The sequence below is a fragment of the Mus caroli genome, chromosome 13 (assembly GCF_900094665.2).
Source record: "Mus caroli chromosome 13, CAROLI_EIJ_v1.1, whole genome shotgun sequence".
In the NCBI taxonomy this organism is placed as follows: Eukaryota; Metazoa; Chordata; class Mammalia; order Rodentia; family Muridae; genus Mus; species Mus caroli.
This window is the reverse complement of record NC_034582.1, coordinates 59,163,887-59,176,902: the sequence shown is the minus strand read 5'-3', so window position 1 is coordinate 59,176,902 and position 13,016 is coordinate 59,163,887. Positions and strand designations below refer to the sequence as shown.

General features: G+C 35.6%; 1 protein-coding gene across 3 annotated transcripts in view; it reads right to left on the bottom strand.

The window, feature by feature from the left end:
- Positions 1–13,016, bottom strand: part of Ercc6l2 (ERCC excision repair 6 like 2) — a 96,056-nt gene that overhangs the window by 61,340 nt on the left and 21,700 nt on the right. For all 3 annotated transcript variants that reach the window (XM_021180506.2, XM_029468329.1, XM_029468330.1), the window contains 5 exons: positions 7,472–7,633; positions 6,879–7,086; positions 4,303–4,443; positions 1,549–1,662; positions 145–264 (listed from right to left, as the gene is read on the bottom strand). In XM_021180506.2, coding sequence (XP_021036165.1) covers positions 145–264; positions 1,549–1,662; positions 4,303–4,443; positions 6,879–7,086; positions 7,472–7,633 — 745 coding nt within the window. The remainder of the gene's footprint in view (positions 1–144; positions 265–1,548; positions 1,663–4,302; positions 4,444–6,878; positions 7,087–7,471; positions 7,634–13,016) is intronic.

Below are 13,016 nucleotides of genomic sequence, written 5' to 3'. Positions count from 1 at the left end.
ATGTGATAACAACATACACTTTAAATGTTCTTCAGCCCAATAGACTAGTAAGGAAAAGCTTGATGCATGTTTGATGCAACTGCCACTAAGAACCCATAGTGTGCTCTGATCTATCTGTATGCACACTGAATGAAGAATACATACCTTCATTTTCCCACTATATTTAGGGTCAGAAAGTGTTTCAAAGGCTGCATCTTTGCTTTTCTGCACAAAATCTGGGAATCTGGAAAATACCCGATCACATATCCTCTTGATAATTGTTTCCTTAAGAAAGAAGAAATTTCAATGCATATTTAAACCTACAAAAAATAAAACTTTATAAAAATTTTCTATTTGTGAGAAGCAGAAATGTAATCTACCTTCTTTAAGTGAAATTAAGAATTCAGAAATTCCTAAAGCTATACGTTAAACATGTATGGTTTTGATGAATTCTTGATATTATGAATACAGACACTATAACATTACTTCCTCAAGATTTCAAAAATAAGGAGACAAACATTCCCTAAAAAATAAATAATACTATCCAAAACTACTGAATCAGATTCTTATAGGTTTCAAAATTAAACACACTAGCTACATCACAAGAAAATATTGCTAAATGAAGATGAGCCCTTATTACTAACGTTGTGCTCTAGAATAAGACACAATTGCAGTTACCATAGCAAATGCTATTTAAAATTCAACTTGGATTTTGACAGCTTAGAAAACAGATTAAACAAATATAATTAAACACAATATTAGGAGAGTAGAATTGACTTATCGGTTATCCAAGTAATTACACCAAAACATAAACACTATTAGACACATAAAACAGCTATTACTTTAAAGTCAAGCTTTTTCTGCCTGATTAAAAATATAAGTGCACGTTTCTCGATACTTAAGTTTTACTTTAAAAATTATTAGTACTGATGTTGAATACTGAACTCAGCACCTTGCACATGCACAAGGCTGTGTAATTCAACTACTAAATTTTAAAATAAGCAAATCAGATGCCTCTGGAAAGAAGCTGTGTCTGGCTGTGATTGACTGACTGATGAGAGCTGAAATATTGGGGAGAGATTGGAATATTACAGGTTCAGAAGTTAATTATCTTATGTTGGGTGGAGTTTTAACCCACATCGCTAACAGCCATTCCTTGCCCACCTCTGTGTCAGAACTAATGTCCTGTGACTAACAGAATAATCCTTTGGAATATAATTTCTATCAATCCAAAAGCTAAGAATGTTATCAGACAGGATCCTGGACATACAGAAAAGCTTCCCCCATCTTGTTGTACCCATCTCTCTGATGTACCTACCAATATATTTTAAAAACTCCTCTATTTCTGACTTTCTTCAGCAAACTAAAAACTTCATAAAACCACTTCCATGTTAAAAATAGTGATTTGGTGTAATCTAAATCTCTGTTCCCAGGCTCTGGCCACTAAAATGGCTCTGGGATAAAATATCTCTTACTCTCTTTTAGATGAGAACTATGATTTTTGTGTCAATAATATTGTATAGTATCTGTTTTATATAAATAGTATCACAAAGACATGTAAAGTCCAACCTGATGTTTGGAGGTGCTAGCAGCCTGCAGCAGTGCAACATGGTTAGCTACTTTCTGAAGCACGGTCAGGTAACTAAGGCACAAGGTCCTCACTGTGTCACCCCGTGAGTTGGTCTGTAACAGAATGGTCAGAAAACACAAACAAGAAAAGCATTAATAACACAGCTATATGACCAATTGTAAGATGCATCACTTAGTACTCACTGTCTAATTATCTAAGACAGTAAAGGCCAAGTACTTAGAAGGATATCCATGATTCGCTGACCTGGAATCACTTGTGATGATGTAGTGACTATAATGTAGTAATGTTTACTTAATAAAAGGGAAGCATTATTTATAATAGCCAAAAGCTGGAAAGAACCCAGATGTCCCTCAACAGGAATGGATACAGAAAATGTGGTACATTTACACTATTAAAAACAATGAATTTATGAAATTCTTGGGCAAATGGATGCATCTGGAGGATATCATCCTTAGTAAGGTAACCCAATCACAAAAGAAGTCACTTGATATGCACTCACTGATAAGTGGATATTAGCCTAGAAACTTAGAATACCCAAGATACAATTTGCAAAACACAAGAAAATCAAGAAGAAGGAATACCAAAGTGTGGATACTTCATTCCTCCTTAGACTAGGGAACAAAACACCCATGGAAGGAGTTACAGAGACAAAGTTTGGAGCTAAGACGAAAGAATGGACCATCCAGAGACTACCTCACCTGGGGATCCATCCCATAATCAGCCACCAAACCCAGGCACTATTGCATATGTCAGCAAGATTTTGCTGAAAGGACCCTGATATAGCTGTCTCTTGTGAGGCTATGCCAGTGCCTGGCAAATACAGAAGCGGATGCTTACAGTCATCTATAGGATGGAACACAGGGCCCCCAATGGAGAAGCTAGAGAAAGTATCCAAGGAGCTGAAGGGGTCTGCAACCCTATAGGTGGAACAACAATATGAACTAACCAGTACTCCCAGAACTCGTGTCTCTAGCTGCACATGCAGCAGAAGATGGCCTAGTTGGCCATCATTGGGAAGAGAGGCCCCTTAGTCTTGCAAACTTTATATGCCCTAGTACAGGGGAATGCCAGGGCCAAGAAGTGGGAGTGGGTGGGTAGCAGAGCAGGGTGGGGGGAGGGTATAAGGAACTTCCGGGATAGCATTTGAAAAGGAAATAAAGAAATTATCTAATAAAAAAATAAAATAAAAGGGAAGTCTTCATTCTGGATGGGACAGTGACAGAAAAGTTCCCATTAAGGGGGTACTAGGAACAACACTAGGTAAGTCACAGTGCTCTAAAGAACACTTTACTCTCTACTTACGTTGTCACAGCCTGGAAGAAATGAACATATTCTAAAGAAATACTTGTCTCTCAATCTATCAGACTATTGAAACAATGGAATACAAGAAAATGGGAATTCCCCCAGGAATCTCACACAGTTCTAACTTGTCAAATCACATCACAGACTGAAGCCCAGGCACTGATGAATCAGTGGTGGGCGGGAACTCACTTTGACTGACACTGCGTACATGTGTACATCCTCTGCCTTCTATTTAAACTTGATCTCCCTTCTGGACCCTGAAGATGGGCTTGAGGAATCTGCTGGACCCTTGTCCCTCTTCCCAACATATCTGAGCTGAACAAATCTCCTTTTTCTGCTTTCCATTTTTAATTTTGCTTTTTAAATTGTATTACTGATGAGTAGCCAGACCTGACTTGTGGAACAGGTTATGGCCCCATAATCTGATAACAAAACTAACTGGGAATGGAAATGATTGAAAACAGCAAAACCACTTAGGTAGAATAAAAAGCAATCTGAATAAATACATAGGGTCCCTGTAATCATCACAGATATGTGACAGAAGAGGTTAAAAAAAAAAAGAGCAAGAAATATAAAGAGCAGATAGAAAAACAAGTGACTATCCCTTAAAAAGCATTTTGTTCTATTAACCCAAATCTCTACTAAATGGACACTGTGACTAGTAGTCACATCTTCCCAGCAAGCAGTGAATCATTCTTACAAGCAGTGGTGGGAAATTTGTGAAAAGAAAAGAAAAATTAAGACAAAAGTAGACTACTTACTAATATGAAGTAAGAAGATACCAATTTGAAGTTTAGTTTCTAAACTATGTTTTATAGCTATTTGAATATTGTATTTTGTATGTGGTTCTTAAGCATTGTAAAACATTATTGGTAAGTTGTGTTTACAAATGCGTATGTATGTGATGCAGGCATGTATGTGCTATGGCATGCATCTGAAGGCCAGAGGATAACCTTGTTTAAAAAAGATTTATTTATTTATTTTATGTATGTGAGTACATGTCTCTGTCATCAGGCACACCGGAAGAGGGCATCAGATACTATTACAGATGGTTATGAGCCACCATGTGGTTGCTGGGAATTGAACTCAGGAATAGAAGAGCAGTCAGTGGTCTTAACTGCTGAGCCATCTCTCCAGCCCCAGGGGGTTACTTTCAAGAGCCAGTTCCTGCTTTCTACCTGTTTAGAAGCAGGTTCTCTTACTGAACCATAAGCTCCCAGGATTCTCCATTCACACTCAGATCTTGTGAGGGAGTGGTGGGATCACAGAACCTTTTAATGCACCCCAGGTGGGCTCTGGGGATCAGACTAAGCTGTCAGGCTTAGCCCCTGGATAACTTTTTAAAAACACTACTTCTGAAGTTAAAGAAATGAAGAAAAGTGGTGTCACTGACACAAGAGCAAACTGTAGAGATGAATGGAAATGCTTGCCTTGTAACAACACTTTCTGCGCTTCTGGCCACTGCCACAGGTACAAGGCTGAGAGGATGTGAGGATCAGAGCCACATCTTCTGTTTCTAACACTGTTTGGTAGACAGCTTTCTGGAAGTCTGTCAAAGAACAATACACCATCTGTACACAAAGGAGAGGACAATTATTAGGATTCCTGTAGTGATGAGAAAAATCATCACAACGGGCACTGGATTTGACAAGGGCAACAGTGCTATCACCCACACTACCCCTGCTTCTGTGTTTATGACAGTCACCTTTCCTCCTCATCCCACTTGATACTGTACATATAAGTAAACCTTATCGTTTGTTCTTGTTTGCTCTTAAAGGAAAAAAATTACATGAAAAACAAATAATGTGGCTTCCTTATACATTCTCAGTATATTGTGGGTCTCCTTAGACATTTCTATCAGTTTATCATGGAAACAAATCACAATAAGGTAAAACAAAAGATTTAGAACATTAGTATAAATTATAAACGTTACTGAATACTGAAAAACTGACAAAAATGCTAAAAATTTCATAATATGTTAGCTGCTTGCTTTGAGTATCTTGCTATATATTCTAAAATTAGTGAGGAAAATAATTAAATATATGCAAAAGCAAACATAATTTTCTATTGTATATCCAAATTCAAGTACAAAATATTATAACAAAACAATTCTGCCAAGTTATAAAGAACACAATTTCCCTCTTACTTCTGGCAGCACTAAAAATTAATAAAATTCTTCTAGACATGTATGTAACCAGTGTCAAAATCAAATTTATTTATATCAGGCCATAAAAATGTGAGCAATAAGGAACAGTATTTCCTTATTTTTAAGTATTTCTAATAAATATTTATATAAATACAATGGGAGAGTATTACAAAAAAGTATGCATTCAGTGAATATAGGAATGTCTTTAAAAACAATGCTACAATTTAAAAAACATGTCTACAAAATATAATTACTCCTTGATGCTTAGTCATGAATATAAAAGTACGTAAGTACGTAACAGCAGAAGAACACAGAAGATAACAGTCAGTGACTAGATATACAGTGCATTTACTATGTTAGTACTCAACACTAACAGTTACTAAGCATTTCTTACGTGTCATGCATTTCAGAGCAACCATGTGAAGCCCATCTGACACCATTGGTTTCACTTAAACAACACTGGTCTCAGTGGGCTGCTCAACTGAGGAAACCTTTAACTGGAAGAGTCAGAGCCCAAGTTCTAAATCTTTAGGCAAAGTTCTCGCTTGATGTATTTATTTGTATTATTCTTACTTAACAGATTGCACACACATGCTTGTACATACACACACACCTCTGCATGCAACATTTTAAAAAACAGAGGTTCATAAAGTACTCTAGCATAATATTTGCTTTAGATAAATATCAAGTCACATATTATCAATTTTCTCCACCTCCACACCAGTACCAGCCTTTATTTTCAAATCTATTTTTATAAGGTATCCTAAGATTAGAGTACATTTGATACTATCACCACAGCACGAGTTAGATTTGGCTCATAATAATTTACAGAATCTTTATTCTACTGCTAGAACTATTAAGAATCACAAGGTTAAACAATCAAGGAAATGTTAAAAAAAAATCCTAGACAACTTCAATTTTCTCAAAACAGTAACAATATTATTTTCTTACCAGTTAAAAATTGGGTCAGTAGCATAACTACAAACAGCATTTCACATAAAGCCAATGTAGAAGAAAAAGGTCTTAACCACTTTAGTCCTATAACTAGAATTAAGATGTCAGAACACACTGAGCAGTACTGTGTGTGTGAAGAAAAAACTCAATACAAAGGGAAGCTCTCCCTACTTCCTTAAGGCAGAAATGAATCAAAAGCCTTGATAAGACATAAAGATTTGGTCTGGTTTTGTTTTGTTTTGTTTTCTGAGAAAGAGTTTTACTGTGTAGACTTGGCTAGCCTGAACTCAGAGATCCACCTACCTCTGCTTTTGGTACTGAGATTAAAAGTGTAAGTCACTATACCTAGCTTAAGATGTGTGTTAGATGATACTGTCATGGCTTGGATCCCAAAGGCTGCCCATAGGTCCACAAGTCAAAAATCCAGCTTGATGGCCTTTGGCACCAATGGGAGGTGGTGGAGCCTTCACAAGGAACCAAGTTCAGTGAGACCGTGTCCCTGAAGGGGACACTGGGTTCCTGACCCCTTCCTGTCTCTTTTTTCCTCCCCAACATTGTGAGGTAAGAGCTTGTTCACCATGTTTTCCCATGAGCCACAGGTACAAGGAACCATAGACTAAAACCTATAAAACCAAGGTAAACCTTTCTTCTTTGTATAGTGATTTATCTCCAGAATATGTCATGGTAATAGAAAGCTAGCAAACACATGTACTAATAATAGGTCTATTAGCGATCAGGTTGGTAAAATTAGGAAAAAAATAAAACTGAGCTCAATTCATGTTTTCTGAAATCCCACACATAACAAACTAATTCTACAATAGTAACCCTAAAAAGAAATGCAATGCTTTTCAGAAAAAAAACAAGATGTGACAAGGAATTAATAATATATGCAAACACAGTTCTCACCCGGTCTTCTTTCTTAGGCAGCTGACCCTTGATAAGAGTCTTGGTACGCCTGAGAAAACAGCCAGACATCTTTTTTGCAAGCCTGTGCATAGCTTTTCGACCAGTAGCAAGTTCTCTTTTTGTTGCTGTGTGTCTCTGGCCATGTTCCACTGGGTCAGAAAATTGCTTCTTGAAGTGAATCCTGCTACCTAAAAGTCCTGGCACAGCCCTTCACAAAGGCAGTAAGAAAAATTTAAGAGTTACTAATTTATCTAAAAAGAAAAGAATTAAATTCTATTGATTATAAGGGATATATTCAGTGGCTTACTTAATAACAATTAAAAACAAGACTCAGGAAAACAGCATTCCTTCTTTAAGACTGTTTATAATTGAAGACGATGGACTAGTAATTCAGCATGTATTACCCTGGGATCAACAATAGCGTGCTAAGATTTCTCACAGGACTTTGAACCTGAAACCTGTTGAGAATGGGTATTTCTGTAAACAGTTAAGTGATCACGTTTCTGGACGAAGGGCTGTAATTTAAAGAACCAACAATCAGAAAACAGGCAGCATTCATCTAAACACTATCCTTGAAACGTCCATACACTCACCAGTCCATGACACACCACAGCTCCTTCATGTTGTTCTGAAGGATAGTACCAGTGAGGCCAATGCGGACCTTACACTTCACAGCCTTCATAACTTCTGTAACTCGGGCTTTTGGATTCTTGATTCTATGAGCTTCATCTACAATAATAGCTGACCATTCCAAACTATAAGAGAAACGGGGACGAGTGGAAGGAAGAAACAGAAAATTTCCTTACTTTAGACATTTACACAGCAATTTCTTAGAAATCCCTAACCCCTTCATCCTTTGCTGATCCCACTGAACTCTCATCTGGCTAAGTGGCCCTGAGTCACAGAACATCACTGATAAAAATATAGAAAACATAAGAAATGAGAAAAGACATCATTTTGTAAGCCCCAATAAAATGTATATGATACTATAACTGCTTTAGAGAGCATATTTGATAATGCTGGAAAAAATTTAAGCATCATTAAATGACAATTCCTCCTTTAAGCAAAAAGCCAAAAACAGACACATCAAAGAAACAAACTATACATTAAATAGGAATGAAAAGCATCAATATAAACCTCAGTGCTTCTTGAAACTTGTTATAAACACTGTTTACAAAAAAGGTTCGCAGTGATTGCTGTGCATCAATGGAGGATGGTTTGTTCAGGAACATGGCAGAAATGCTTAAGAGCCCAACCCACGATAAATGTCAAGAACAGGAGCCAGTCTAATTAGAATATTGAAAGATCAAAAATAACAATTACAATTGGGTACAAAATATTGAATAAATAAACATTTAGAACTTAAAGGGAAAAAAACCGATACCATACATAAAAGTGAACCTAAGATATATTACAAATCTAAATATTTAAAAAGCAATAAAATTTATAAAACAGATCAATTTTCCTGATTCTAGTCAGACACAAACTTCTCAGAAGTTTTTGTGATAAATTGAATGTTGTCAAAGTTACAGACTTTTGCCGTTCTGAAGACACCTTTTAGAAAATGAAAGAGACTGAGAGAAAACATCTACAAAATATAATCAGATAAAACATCTGCATATGGACTATATGCTACTACAGCTCAACATCCTAATCAAAAGATAGGCAATCAGTTCAACTCTGAGAACATACACATTGCAAATAAGCATGTCTACAGCTCAGGAGAAAAGGAAAGAAGGGTCAACCGCTATCACTGTAGACTTGCTCACTGGTTTAACTTCTTATTCCAATGCAATCCGACATTTATTACCTTGCTTTAAGTTAAAGTTGTATCTAATTCCTAACCAATGAGACTCTTTATAGAAGTATACCATTAATAAGATAAAGAAAGTGATAAACTACAAAAGCAGATTATGCTATAAGACCCAATAAGATAAATGAATTCAACTAAGGATAAATTTCACATGCCAAAACATCTACATAATGGACACAAGGATCAAAATATTTAAAATGTTGCTTTATAGCTTTGCTATGGTCAAGAAAAGACTGTATTTTGAAGATATTATATGAATGCTTCCTTTCTTACCCAATAGGTAAATTTAGTGTCATTAACAATGAACAACATGGAACTCCCCAAAGTGACAAATGTGAAGTTCACTGCCATATAAAGCATTCTTGACAACAATGTCAACCTGCATGTAACAAAGCTTTATTGAAATTCAAATTATAAATGGGGTCACTCAACATCAGGTGAGTATAAAAGACTTAATAACTAAAGTCATGATACAAACCTTTACTGAATCCTGCTTCTTAAGGATAATTAAAGAAATTTTAATTGCTTTGTGTTTTCCCCTAATCTTTTAATTTTTTTTACTCCTTTTCTTTGTGAATGTATGTATGTATATAAGTACCCATCTGTATAGGTACACATGTGTGCACATGCCATGTGAAGGACAGAGGTCAACTTCAGAAGGTATTACACCTTAGGTCCTGTCCACATTGGGTTTTTTTTGGAGACAGGCTCTCTCCCTGGTCTGGAGTTGGCCAATTAGGTGAGATGAGCTAGGTAGGGGATTCTCAACCTACAGATGTGTGCCACAATTTTCAGTGGGTTCTACAGAATCAAAGTTAGGTCCTCATGCTTCATAGCAAGCACTTTACCAAGTCACCTACCCATAAGATAAAAATAATGAGGTATAAAGGACACTAATTTAGATACATAACAAAATTAAAATATGGGCTCAAGCTGTCATGCTATGTGAAACTTAATGAAGTCACTTACTAGTGTACTTAGACAATGTGTATATTTATATGTGTATAATATGTGAACACACATGCATGCTTACACACACATGCACGCACACAGACACACATGCATGAATGCACACACATGCATACATAAAAAGATCTATGGGTTCTAACTGTTAAGTAGATAAATTCTCGTACACATTTGTCCAACTTTTCTACAGATTCCTTAATTTAAAGGTACAAAAAGATAGAACCTTTCTAGAACACAGAAAGGAAGAAATGGAAAGAAGATAGACAAGATGACTTAGAGAAACAGAGAAAATGGTCTGTAAGCAGCAGCAGAGCAAGCCAAGGAGCACTTTTATGCACTTGTGTAGTTCTTAAAAAGTTAGGGAGTGGGAATACTGGATGACTCAGGAAACTAGAGTCACATAAATACCCAACCATTTGTTTAAGAAGTTCAAAAATAATGATTCTCACTCTACAATACATACGTGAAAAATTTCTCATATAAAGAAATAAAAAGGCAAAGTATGGCAAAATCTTAATTTTCCCCCAAGAAAATGACAGATGATACACAAAAATCTTTAAAAATTGTAGCATAAATATGTTGTTAGAGATGTGGATATAAAAGTTAGATTACACTTGTAATCCCACCACTCGGGAAGTGGAGGTAGGAATATCAAGAACTTAAGGCCAAAGGCTCCAGCTGCATATGTAGCAGAGGATGGTCTTATTTGGCATCAATGAGAGAGGAGGCCCTTGGTCCTATGAAGTCTTGATGCCCCAACATGGGAGAATGCTAGGGCGGTGAGGGAGTGGAGGGGTGGTTGGGGAGCACGCTCATAGAAGTAGGGGAGAGGGAAGTTGGGCTAGGGAGTTTGTGAAGGGAAAACCAGGAAGGGGAATAACATTTGAAATGTAAATAAAATAACCAATAAAAATTTTTTATAAAAATTGTACCCCCCCCCCAAATGATTTTAAGGCCTGCCTGAGGTATACAGAAAGTCTAGCTAGCCTGGGTAAGAAGAAACTATTTGAAAACTAAGCAAAACTGAACAAAGTGGGGGAGTGGGGAGGATGGGCAAAGGAGAGACAGAGAGACAGACAAGACAGACAGCCTGACTGAGTAGTATCTGTTAAGAGCTCAAGGTACAGGTTAGAAAGAGTGCACAAAAAAATGCAGCCTTATTTGGCTTTTTATACATATTTAAATCTATTAATACTTCATAAAATATAATGAATATAATAGTAATAATTATATATTATTCAATGACAGTATGCTATGCATTTGTCTACTCTGTGGATTATTTATTATAAATATACAGAGTATCAAATGCACAAAATAGTACTCACTCAGATCTAATATAAAACATTTAAAGTATATCAAAACAAAGACATTTGAACTAGTAACAAAAAAGGAATGTCCTCATTTCTCTACTTTTATAAATACATGGTTTACAATTATATAATTTTTGAAACTCTTAATACTTATGTCACATAAAATAACCACTTAAATCTTTCTTTAGCAAATACATATTAAAATACAATAAGCATTGAAACATAGAAGTTAAATATGAAATCTATGTTAAGGAGCACACTCTAAAAGGACAGGTAAACAATTAAAATGTGGCTATAAGATAATTTATTACATTTATCTTATTGCATAACATCTAGTTTTCAGATAACATGCTGGTTTAACCCAGAGGTCTGGAGTTAAATTGGTAATTAATGTTAAAACCTCATGTCGACCACTGACTTGACTGTGTAAGCTTGGACAGATTACTTAATAATCTCTCCAAAACCAAGAGTATTGTCTTTTGCCAGAATCCATAAAACAGTAAAAAAATCACAACCAAAGCCTACCTAGTAAAATTTAAGTTTACCCATGCTGCATTAAATATGAATGGTCTAAATATCTACCTCACAAATGCAAAGACTGTCAGAATAGACATTAAAAAAAAAATCACAGTTCAACTAAACTCTACTTGTAAAGAAAGTCACTAAAAAAATAAAGAAAATGTTGCAATAAAAGGGTGGAAAAACTATAATACACAGTAGGCATTAGAGGACTGTTGCAAGTTTATTAATATTACATAAATGACTATAAGATATAAAAATTAAGAGGTATTTTTAAAAATTAACCCATCAGAAAAAAATTAAAATTTGAAACTGCATGTAAACCTAGAAATAGAACTTAAAAATATAGTACTTAAAGTTACAGAACTGAGGAGATATAAATAACTATGTGATTTCAAATCTCATCTCAGAAATTATAATCCAACCCCAAAGAAAATCAGCAGAAAACATTCAAAACTACACAGATCAATCTAGGCTTCTTGACACTTAGAGAACACTACCTAGCAACTGTAGAGTAAACTTTTCAGGGGCACATGTATTATAAAGATATAATTCCTATCATGATGTCATGTACTATATCTCCCTAAATTGAGTAAAAACGAAAAGACTCACAATGCTAATATAGGTGAGACTATGAAGCTACAGAGCCCTTATACAATTCCGTTAAAGTACAGCGGCATAATCACTATGGAAAACAGGTTTGCAGTTTTTTCCATTTAAACCTGTACTTACTCTAAACTAAAATAGACACTCTCATTTATCTACCCAACAAAAATAAAAACCATATGTCAAAAAGGGCTTCCATAAACATATTTCTTGACATTTTACTTGTACTAATAATGAACTAGGAAACAAATTAAATAACTAATTTCAAATGAATGGGTAACAAAAAGAGGAACATACTCATAAGATGGAATACAACTCAACATCTAAAAAAATAATTAGTGATTTGGTGAATGGTTCAGAGGAATCTTAAAAACGTGTTGGGCAAAGATGAATGAGGAAACTTTCAGCTGAACTGCATTGATGGAATTCTCTGGGATAGCCTGAAACAGTCTGTGGTGACAGGAGTCAAGATGCGTGTTCATGGTGAGAACTGCAGAATGTTGGCCTGTAAGGAGGAGGACAGCTGGGATCATACAAATGTGTTCTCCCTTGCTTGGGATAGGGGTTGAGCTCAGGTATTCATTTTTCAAAACAGGTGTCAGCAACTGTGGCTGTTGGGCTAAAACCAGAATGTGAATAGTTTTGCATGGTCAACAAACTAAGAATAATTTCATATTTTTAGTAAGTTGAAAAATAAAAAAGAATATTCCACAGAAACTATATATAGCCTCAAAATATTTACTACTTGACCTTTACAGAAAAATCTAAGTATGTTAGGTCAATATTCACGGCACTATAAAAGGTACCCCTTAGTATCTGAGGATTGGTTCAGGGACCAAAGTATGTGGAAGTTCCAGTCTCTTACATAAAATGACACAGTATCAGCAGATAATCTACATATATCTTCCTGTATTCTTCAAATAA